The sequence below is a fragment of the Lytechinus variegatus genome, chromosome 3, assembly GCF_018143015.1.
Source record: "Lytechinus variegatus isolate NC3 chromosome 3, Lvar_3.0, whole genome shotgun sequence".
Classification (NCBI taxonomy): Eukaryota; Metazoa; Echinodermata; class Echinoidea; order Temnopleuroida; family Toxopneustidae; genus Lytechinus; species Lytechinus variegatus.
Window position 1 is genome coordinate 1,555,662 of NC_054742.1, and position 12,109 is coordinate 1,567,770.

At 33.4% G+C, this 12,109-nt stretch overlaps 1 protein-coding gene across 1 annotated transcript; it reads left to right on the plus strand.

Annotated features, from left to right (window-relative positions):
- The first annotated feature begins 4,467 nt into the window (after positions 1-4,467).
- On the plus strand, positions 4,468-11,076 carry LOC121409939. The gene is made up of 5 exons (XM_041601731.1): positions 4,468-4,676; positions 5,529-5,584; positions 7,456-7,575; positions 8,906-9,062; positions 10,119-11,076. The coding sequence occupies exons 1-5, from the start codon at positions 4,565-4,567 to the stop codon at positions 10,277-10,279; spliced, it is 606 nt and encodes a 201-aa protein (XP_041457665.1). The 5' UTR covers positions 4,468-4,564; the 3' UTR covers positions 10,280-11,076.
- Positions 11,077-12,109: the final 1,033 nt, after the last annotated feature.

The window sequence follows — 12,109 nt, forward strand, 5'->3', positions numbered from 1 at the left end:
ACTTGACAAAAATGAAATGGCTTCTTTTTGTGGTATCTTGTTTAGCATGTCGGTTCAAATTCAATGCATGTTGGAGCAGCACTATCACTTCAGTGGTTGGCACCCGGTCAAACATTCTATAACTGGAAAAATTAATTGTGGAAGTCAATATACAATGAAACCCCTAAAACCACTTAAACAGTAATGAATTTAGATATTGCAAATGTTTATGTGACCACATATAAATTGTGATCTAAATTCAGTGTCAAAATGATGTGCTATGGATGTCATGCTATTAATCCAGCTCTAGAAAGTGGCTGTGAACAGCTTGTCTTGAATATCTGATGATTTTATTCTTTTTAATGGAGAGGTGTCATTTTCTTATTTGTCTCCATTCAGAAGGCCAATTTATGATCATGCCATTATTATGGTAATTGTAAGAGGGCTCAGCAGCCAATCAAACTGAAGTTCCCATGATGGTTACCTTAATCATGAGTTTGTATGAAATGGATCCCCATCAGTGTATTTTGAGTGAAATTTTGGAGTTCTCTCACCAGATATCAAATTCCATTTCTGGTTGTGATTTTTTGTGCAATTGGAGTACAATCCAGTCACAAAAGAAATCATGAATTGTTTCCGATGATGATATACAGTATGGTAGATTAAATTGTGTTTGAAAGATTTATAGAAAAGAAGCAGGGGGAATAATATGTAAAGCCTACTGCAGACCTTACGATTGTTCAACGACCAGATTTTGAAAGAAACTGTAATTTGAACATTTTCTAATATAACATATAGAAATGTTTTACATGTATATGATATAAAGGTAATAAAAAATGTTTAAGTGATTGTTTCACTTTGTTCTGATTTTAAAATTCTCATTTTAGTTCTTGGAAATGGATTAAATGTAAAATACCAGTCCATAAGTTTCAAAGTACTATATATACAGGAACTATTTCTAACCTCTGGAGATGTAAACCAAAGTTTGAAAATGGATGAGGGTTGGTTTCAATGACTACATGTTAAGCAAATATGTACTACACCAATTAACTCTTGATGAACCCGGCATGACCCATGTACAGTTCAGTGCATACAATGTACCCTGAATGTTAAGTGTAGCTGATAATAAACACAGCCAGCAAACTTTTTTAATTTGAGAAAACTGGGCAGAAGCAAGACATCTCAGAGACAGTTATCTAAATCAGGCTGAATAGTTTTTTGTCCTATATTGTGGTGTATTTCACAGTTTTTTAGGACTAAATACAGGCACTCATACCCATGTTTCGTCTAAGTTTGAGAATTTTTAAAAAAATCAGCTGCTCACAAAGTACAATGATCCCTTTAAATAATTGCAAGTCTTTATTTCACAGTAATGGCTACATTGGTTAAGAATCATAGCCAGTATGATTGTTACAATGTTTTAACAATTCTGAATCAAATTTACTTGTATACCTATGAGTGAAATGGCAATATATTTTCATTTCAGTATTCACAGGGTGATTCAGAACCTTTGACCATGATTATGTAATCCTCTCATCGATTGGTATTAACTTTTCATTTCGAATTTGGGTTGTATGCCAGTCTTTAAGGTGTGTGGTGGTCTTAAGTCACCATTGATCTATGATGTCTTTCTATCATGTGTCTTCCCTGTAGAAGCTTAGCTGATACATGTTGTTACTATAGAGGTAGTGGAAGAATTATTGGTGATTAAATGACGTCCTTGTGATCATTAGAATACATAACTTCATTGTTATTAATACTGCAATATCAGAAATAAGAACATCATTGGAAACAGTCACCCAACCTTTATATAATGATATGAAACATCCATCTCTCTAGCAGTGCTAGCACCTTTGATATGTCCCAGCAAATTATATTCTATCTGAATACTAATAATGATTTCATATTAAAAATTTGAATGTAACTTTAAACAAGAAACTCATTTGCAGGTGTACTTGTTTGTATTGTTTGTTTTCCTCCTTTTATATTGTTATTTAATTCTGTATTTTTTATCGTAAGTTATTTATTTTTATTTACTGGTATTTATTTTTTTGTAAAATTATTTTCTATCTTTAGAATCGTTCTCCCTTTCTTACTTTTTTCTTCCTCTCTTTTATTTATTAGGCCGGGGGGGGGGGGGGCGGCTTAATGCCTACACCAACTGGCTACTTTTTACAAATATTTTTTCTGTTCTGTTTTTATTCTTGCAATAACAGATATTTTTTTGACACTATTTGAAACATGGTCCAAGCCAAGGTTGAGTGATGAAGGTCTGATGAGAGTTAGGGGTTCTGTGGTCAAATTTTGAAAGTCACAGACGTCATTATTTGAAAATTGTACAAGCTTAATGGACCGTCAAGTCCACCTCAGAAAAATATTGATTTGAATCAATAGAGAAAAATCAGACAAGCACAATGCTGAAAATTTCATCAAAATCGGATGTAAAATAAATGTTTCGAGGGATCATAACTTTTTTACTTCTTGACTATTTTTTGTGACTAAGGTATCAAATAAAAGAGCAGATAACAAACTTTTTAGTCATGTGACTTTCTTTTTCAAATTTAGATATCACCCGCCAAATGAGTTTTTGGCATCCTTTCTTTGAATTGTTTTTGCTCACTCATGCGTGAATGAGGAATGATCTAAGTAGTACCAGATGAAAGAGGAGATTCTAAGCTTTATGTTGGTAGGTCATTTGTCTATTTTATTTATGATTAAGTTATGATAAATCATCACTAAATCTCGGTTTCGTTTTTTCTTGGACGCACTGTATACCATATTAGAGATAAGGAATAGCTTTTCATTCGCTAGTGGTTATAAATGCATTGTTCTGGTTTAAATTTGGAAAAATGGAATGATATCTTTCTTATGATGTGCAATCCCTACAGTGTGTACCAATGAAAATGTTACAATTGTAAAAAGTCCCCCAAATCCCCCCCCAAAAAAAAATCCAACCTGGAGATTTTTTTACATATATCCTTGGGCTTTGGCCGCATCTCTCAGATGAAAGTATGATTTTTGTACAGAATCTTCAGCTTGAATGAGCACTGTCCATTTTCTAGGTCCTCCTAGAAATTGGTTGGGCAAAAACAATATTTACCATGCTGAGTCAAGGGAAAAGGGCAAAAATAAACTGACCTTGCTGTACATAATCTTCCTTTTTTTCTGGGGGGGGGGGGATTTTTGGTCTATAGAAAGAAAACAGATACATTGTAACTTTTTATACAACTTTTCTTCCCGAATGAACATTTTAAGACTATATAGACATAAATCTTAGTTTATTTAGCCAGCTGGATCTGAAGTAAGAAGACAAAGACTTGATTGGATGGGGGGCATTGTGTGATATAAAAGAGTATGTAGGCAATGACTTGATGGAACGTGAGAGGGGGAGGTCACTTTGTGATACAAGAGAAAGTAGACAAAGACTTGATAGAACATGAGGGGGTATTTCGGGATATAATTTTCATTAATGCCTAAGATATTATTGATCATAAGCTTAATACTTTGAATCATAATTTTCAATGAGGATATACAGTATAACAACATGCTATTTATGTTATTTCTAAAGAGTTCAATCATAATGCCCAGTGAAAAAGTGCAAAGAAAACCCTACAGTTTATTATAAGTATGTGACCAATGGGAGGGCTGTCCCTATTATTCATCACAATTCATTTTTCTTACCAAGGTTGGATTCCCCTTTGAATACATCTCTAATGAATAACATAAGTTAGTAAGGATATTTCTATTGATATTGAAGGTTTGCATGGTGGTATGAACAATTGTGGAAGTGGTTTACAGTACAACATGTGTGATGTCCTGGAAGGACAGATAAAAAAAAAATAAAAAAAGATAGAGGTACAAGTGAAATGGAAAGGTAAGAAAGTGGAGGATGAAAAGTAGAGTAGGTCTATTCTTTTATTTCTATTTTTCAAAAATTTTCTATTCTTTAATACTTGGTATAATTTCAGAAGAGAAGTAAAGATATGCAATTTTTGATGAAACTGCTAAAGTTCATCATGACAAGTTTATTTTATGTTAAAAGCATTTCAAATCCATTAAGTTGAGGTCAAGCATACAACATGTTTAAAAGTACACCTGAGCTCCCACTTTTTTGTCCTTTATATTTTCCTTAATTTTTACAATATCCGTTTTTGACCTGTCATTTCTTAATTTATTTTCAGATTATTTCTGACTTTTTATTCGAGTATTTGCTAAATTTAGTTTTAACTTATGTCAGCTGGTCACGCCAAGTTTCATTATGAATACAGACAGACTTAGGAAAATATTAAGGTCACATTTCGTATTTCAAACACTTACGCTAAACAAGGATAAACCAATTTATCATCAGTCCACTTAGAGTGTGCTAATGGACTTTATCATGAATGAAATTGCTATTCAATGACACACCTCAGCATCTGTCTCCCATGTCTTTCAAAAGAAATCATTTTCTCCATTCTGAAATGCTATTTGAATGATATAAACCAACAGACAATTCGATGTGGCTTGGATTTTGGGTTATTTAAGCAAGGCTTTACTTATTTTGCCACTCATTCGTTCTGGTGATTGAAGGAAGTTTATATTGTGTATGCTCGCAAGCTCTCCGTGCATTTTAAGATCACTTCAACAAAAGTCATCTCTTAATCCTGTCATGTCTCAAGTTTTAATTGCAGTTTCACTATGCTGTTTATACTATCAAGGTAAGTCAAAATTAACCATAAAGTTCTATCATATTTTTTTTTAGTTTCAGATTTTTTCTAGTTAATTTCTATTCATTCATTTTTTTTTCAATTTGAGATGTGTAATGCGCATTTTATGAAATGTTTTTCATAAAGTTCTATATATTCTAAAGAACTACTTTCTTCTTTTTCATCTTCTCTGTCTACTACAATGCTGTAGCCTACTCTACTACAAAACGAAATCAAGTACTGTCCCTCTAAAAAGAATAATTTCCCAAGTACGAAAACAGGATTCTTCGATATTCTCATCATGACGAAAAACTTCCATTTGAGAACACTATACCCCAGTTCCTCTTCTCATCAATTCTCTTCTCCAGCCGTAACTTCCTCAAGAAAGCAATTTAAGTATCAAAACACCCGTTTCTTGACGTTGGTCCGAAGATAAAACAACAGCCCGGCATATACAGTCACAGCAGGGGGCCACACACGATGAGAGAAGTCTTACGTAATAGCGCAGCTGTTGTTTATCTTTTCGTCCTTTGCTCAACGCTCATATACTGACCTGTGGGGGTAAAATTGAGACAGCGGGGATTACCCCTGGATTACTTGGCCAAGCACGGTTGATAAGGGCTTGGAAATGATTTTTAGGAGATCCAAACGGAAAATGGGGTACAACACCGCAGTTCGCAATCCGAACTGCGGTATTGTTTCAAAGGGAATTTTGACGTAATGATATCAAGAAAATGCTCTTTAGACTCTTTTCTACCCAATTGAATTATGGCTGGGGCTCTCATCTTTGTCAAAACACATTATAATGATTTCATCTTCCATTTTCTAAAATTTGATCATCTTTTTTCCCCTTTCTTTCTCAAGGTTCTGCTCACCAACTTCAGGAGTATTCACATTCTCCAACATACGACTTTTTACAGGTAGGCCATTTAATAAAAAAACCTTACCATTTCCAAAGATGACAGAAAACTTCTTGTTTTATACAGTGCATCTCAGATAAAACAAAACAGGCAATAATCTGTTTTTATGTTCTGGACAGTTAATAACAAATCATTGTAAAGCTTAAAGTCTTAGGGTCTGCAATTCATGCTATAGGCCTACACACTTCAAACATGATTTAAACAAATTGAAGAAATGAATACCAAATAAATATCATTGACGGAGAGTATCTGAATTTCATGGGTTGAATTTCAAAAGCTATGTCTTGAATTTTCCAGATGCCTGTAAATAATATACCCTCAATCCAAGAAAATGACCTAGCACTTAGATCTGATGATTCAACATTATGTGCTTATTTTAATTGGCTGCCTTTCAGACTCATGTGCCACTACATTTTTTGATAATCAGCAATGCATGGTAGATTATTAGTAGAAATGCATTTATTTGATTTGATGAATTATAAGAATGCATGAATTATCCCTTAAAATACACAACTTTGTTTTAGTCAGTTTTGCAGATCAAAGTTTCATTTGATTCAAAGAATACAAACTTTCAAGATGTGTGATTTTATTTTTAGAAAAAAAAACCCTGCCTATTAAAAAAAAAACTTGCTTCTTGCTTCTTATTGTGTTTACTGAGTTTAAGGTAAGAAATCAGCAACATATAACTTGCATCAAATGAAAGAAAAGTCTGTAAGTTTTGCAATGGTGACTCATTCATTATTCATAGTTGTAATTATCATTGTTTTATTATGTTGGGTTAAAAGTTAGTTTAATTTTTTTTTCGGGGGGGGGGGGGGGATGCACTGTATAACACATTTCACAGGAGTTTCCTGGTTTGAACATGTATCATTCTATTGTTATAACATACTCTGTGCTTTTGTTAATTTCCATAGTGCTTCTATGAATAAGAGACTTTATTGAGATTCATGCCATAAAAAAATCAGGATTTAAGAATACAATTATGCAATCATTTTTATGATTTGGAAATCATATTTATCAGTATTATTACTTATTACCTCTACTGCACTTTTCCCATTGAGCCCAAAGCGGTTACAGTTAGACAATGAAAATGAATTATATAATTCTAAAACTACTAACCACAAAAGAGACTAAACAAATGCTTATAATCTACTCACCTTACCTGTTTTTAAATCTTGTATAGTTTCATTATTTGTTGATTTTTTTTACATAGTGGTAGACTCATAAATACAAGGCATTTGGTAAAACTTACCCCATGTAGTGTATACAGATAACTTCAATATGTGGAATAAAGTTGAGGAATAAGCCATTTCGGAGTTCCATTCTGCGCATGATCAGAAGGAGGTCATTTGCACTCTGATAGCATAGTGGTTTATATTCAATGAGATAAGCACCATCTCTGACGTCTTGATTATTCATATATTACTTTTAAATATGTTTTCATTTAAAGCAAGAATGTGTTCAGTAACAACTTGTATTCAACAGTTGGCCAAGTACATTGTAATAGCAACATGTGAAAGCATTCAAAATAGAAATGTAACAAAGACCTTCCTGATCTTCTTAAAGCATTCATTGATATGCAATCTAGTCACCTGTTCTATACAATTTGTGCATCTTGCTATGTCAGGGTAGCTTATGTAATATCTTGCTTTGAAATTTGCCTATCCCTATGGAAGAAAGGAAGGGACAATTGTACAAACTTGCCCATGAGGTAACTCTGAACTGGTCTATTGTATTGTCTTCCATAATAAGAATCCTTTTGGTAGTCCTTGCCAGATTCATATCGTATTTCAGATCAGATTTTCAAATGGGTTTGAAAATGACAAATTCATTTTAAAAGCACTGTTCCTTTTTTTTTTATTGCTTTACAGTATATTGCTAAGACGATTGATAATAAGTTTCATGGTAATGTAGTATCAACTGAAGGCAGAACAGGTGATTTGGAGACACCATACCAATCAACAGAGGACCATGACATTGACAAAAGACAAGTGGGTATCAAACCTCTCCCATTCTCTCTTTGTTTTTATATCTCTGTCTCTCTCTCTCTCTTGTCTCCTCTTTCCCACTGTCTTTCACTCATTCCCCTTCCTCCCTCTCTCTATCTGTCACTCCTATCTCTATCTGTCACTCCTACCTCTATAACTGGGAAAATACATTATTTTGAATAAGATTATTTTTATGCTACATGTGGTGTACTATAAGTATTCAGAAAAGCAGTGGTTGACTTATCTCTACTATAATCATATAAGACATGAGTAACACAGACTCTATTCATACCTGCTAAAATTTTCAAATGTTTAGACATTTTAAAAATCACAATGTTTTCAAACTTCCATTAGAATAAATTTTACTAACCTTTGTTTTGAATCAAAATTAAATAGCTGCAGATACACAATTTGGGTCAAAAGTTTACAATTACCTAGACCATTATGCAGAAATTCTCCATTGGACAATTAACATCTTTGAAAAAAAAATGTCTTGTTATAATCAATTTGGTATGAAAGAAAAAAACTCATCATACTCCTTTGTATTTATCTAATTTATCATGAATTTACATTCATTCAATTCCGAAGAACCAAGTTTGGTTCAAGTAGATTTCATAACTTATCAAGAAAGCTATTTGATGAATTTTCAGGTGTATGTAAACTTTTGCTCCTGATGAATATAGCCATGAGTTCAAGTCAATTCATTATATTTTTAACAATACCAAAATACCATACACACTTTAATAATTCTAGTCCCGGCCATTAAAGTCTAAAATTTATGAAAGAAAATCAAGTAGTAAATTTGGCTTTAGAAAGCAAAATAATATTGATTTTGAAATTATTTTCGATTTTGCCAGAATTTGAGATTTTTTCAGATGACATGCATGGTGAACTGTTCTTTATTTTTTCGTAGTAGCATAATATTTCTAGATTTCAGGTTGTTTTTTTAGCAACTGAACACTAGTTTGGAATGCCTAGGTGTACGTCCAAAGTATACATTTAAGTCTCAAACTATAAAGTTTGAATTACTTTTTTTCTTTTACCAAATGAAGATTTATCAATATTATATAACTTTCTTGTTTTAATTCCGATTCAGTACAGATTTCAGCATTATACTTTTTTGATTTTTCTCTTTTCATTCAAATCAACTTTTGTCGGGGTTGACTCCCCATCAGTCTCAAATCAATACATGTACTTGTTGCTTTCGGTAATGATGATTTTAAATTTATTTATCTGAAAGAGCGTTTTCATTGTGTTCTAAAATGAGGAGTATATTCTTTTATTCTGGCATGGATACAATATCCATTTTCACAATCAATGTTATCATCCATAGTATGAGATGCTGTCTGATCCATGTGCTGAGGTCGTAAGACATGAACGATTATTCAACCTCCAGAACAAGAAAGGAGAACCTCGAGAGTTTGCTCCTGATTTCAGAGTTGACATCTACACATGTCGAAATTCAGGCTCCACATGCGCTGGTCTGCAAGGTATGTTCAATTATACAGGGTCTTGTTTCATAAAGACTTGTTATCATAACAAATGCAATTTCTATCGCAAATTTGTCAGCCAATCAGATAGAAAGATTTCAGTAGTTTTTAACTGTTATTGTAAATTTGTCATTGTAACAAGTTTTATGAAATGGCACCCAGGCACAGAGGGTGTGTGGCATGAGGTGGATGGTGTAGTGCTCCAATAGTCCTCCAATAAAAAATATGTACAGTATATATTTTTCCCTCTTTAATAATTTTTTTCGTAAAGTTTCTTATCAAATTTTCTTGATGAAAGCACTTTCGCAAACCAGTCCACTTTTAATTGCTTATTCAACTTTCCTATGGCAAAACTGGAATGCTGCAGAACAACTTCATTGCAATGACAATGTATGTGTCGAGTCTTGTGAGCAATGAAGTAAATTGATTTGCAAATAGACAGACTGACGACACAGCCAATGCTTGCTGAGTTTAAGCAGATATAAAAAAGGTTATTCTCATTAAAAAAAAATCTTTTCATTAATAGAAGAAAAGGAATTTAACGGGAAACTGAAAGATACATCGTGTTGTTTTTAGTAGAAACAGAAAATTATACCCAAAAAATTAATGAGGGTTTAAAGAAAACACAGCATTGCCTTAAATTCCATATTTTGTGACTTGACATGTGAGAACTTCCCAAATGTCACATTCTAAATGTAAATCCTGTTACTTGCAATTATTCATTATTTTTTATTTTATTGATAGCTTCATGGTGCTACCTGTATCTCTAAATCAATATTTCCAATTATAGATCTAAGACACAGCATATACTCTTGTACAACTTCCAGAAAAATTTATCTTTATGGAATACACCACAGATGAGGGAGCTGCTCAAATGTGATGTAACAAATTAAAAGATTTGACCTTAAATTGCCAAAACCTTTGTTAATAGCTTTTCTCACTTTTGTTTCATCTAAACAAACTTGACATCAGCGTGAACTTCCCCTTTGAAATTTTGAATGAAAAATAATCATAAATACAAATATAATGAAACCAATGATTCACTTCCATACACAGCCCCACCTGCTGTGCGGGAAATCCGGAAGACTGTTTGCAAGGAGCGGATGGGCTGGATCCTGGCCCGAGTCTGGAACCCTAATGACAAGAGCACTGCTTTCACCTACGAGATGGTAGGCCCAGTACCACGAGGCTGCTTCTGTGGCATCAGAATAGCTTAGATGATCGTTGTACCAGAGATGGACAAACAGAACCATGGACCACATAGAGGGTTGTTCTCAGAAAAATGCCACGATTACTTGTCCTATCCATGTTTTGGCCTGTAACACTGCAATCTTGCATGATTTCTGTTTGGATTTTTTTCTAGTAGGAACATGGGTATCTGGCCAAGACACCACTACTTGGTGGCTGGTAATGCTTCAGCTTGAAAATATTATACTAATAACGAAAGTTCATTCGTGCATTGGACAGAATATTTCATGAGGTGAAAGATGAAATGATCCATTCAACGAGGCGTAGCCAAGTTAAATGGATCATTCATTTAATCTTTTACCGAATGAAGTATTCTGTCCATTGCACAAATGAAAATAACATTCATTATTTGGTTTATATGACACCTAAAAAAACATTCTTCTTCATATGAAATTTATCAATTTTGATGCAAAATATGGTCATGCAGTGCAGGCTCTGTTTATTGTAGCGTCCATACAACATACGCGCTGCATGCAAACACAAGTGGTTTTGCTTGTGGTGCTTGCAGTCTCGGTGCGCGCATGCAGTGAGTGGACAGTATCGTATTGATCCAAAATGGCACAATGAATGGATACAAAATTGCATGATTGATGACGTCATTGTAAATGGGCTAAATGATCGATATCAAACAACCAATCAAATGACAAGGATCTATCTGGGTGTCATATAAAGATGAATAACTCTTTAACATTCGTAAAAGAAACATCCATAACAAAATCATTCGATTTTCAGTCATATTCTGATATATCTTACATTGTTCTGTTGATTTTGTTTGAAAAAAATAACATTATGGATAGCCACTGCTCCACATGGTTGATTGATGGCCGGTGGTGCTTAAGCTTGAATATACAAGTCTCAAACACCCAAAAACATCAACTTCCGTACAACACAATCATTTTTAATTTTCATCAATATTTAAAAATATCTTGATTAGTTTCTTTAACTTTTTTTATGAACAATGGCAGGATTGGAAGGCCATTACAACATCTGTGTGCTTTGGCTTGACATGTGAACAAGTGTGTTAACTTCCATAACATTAACATCCATTACAAAATCTTTTAAAACATGCATTTATATTTGGATCTGGGAATTGCTGGTTACTGCAAATAGATGCAGTGAGCAGATTTTTTTTTTACTTTGTGTTCATTCTTATGAGGGTGTGGGGCCATGGGCTGCAAGATGTTTGAGTCATGATTTACATTTTCTTGAGAATGACCCTGGAATATTTATGACATTGAGTACTACTATTTTATAACTCATTCTTCTGCATTATGACAGAAGTCATTAGACTGACTTTGGTCAGTGACATCGAATCAAGCGTGAAAAAATTTCATGGAGGATGAAAAAAAAATATCCATCACAAACTGCTTAATTAATGTGCTTTACAATGAAGCTACTGGCATCAACAGAAACCATAAGGGGCAAAATGTAATTTTTAACTTCATTGTCCTATGTTGGTTTGGGGTGTCATTTCTAAACTTGTCCCCATGCGCTATTTTTCTGTTTTTTCTAAAATTCTTCATTGCATTACATAATGTGTGTGTTGTACTTAAATATGAAGTGTCATATCACAATGATGCTTTGTTGCATTTTGAACACCTCAATTGCAAGATAGTGCACCTTTGTACAAATATACTTCAGTACAAACAAACAAATTAGTGAGCATTTTGTGTACTACAAAAATAGCTATAATTCTAAATGGATCATTGAAAATGTTGAGCACATTGGGCACCAGATTTTGCCATACATTTCGCATAATTGAAGCCTTTTGGTCACCATTTTAATCAATTAAAATGTTC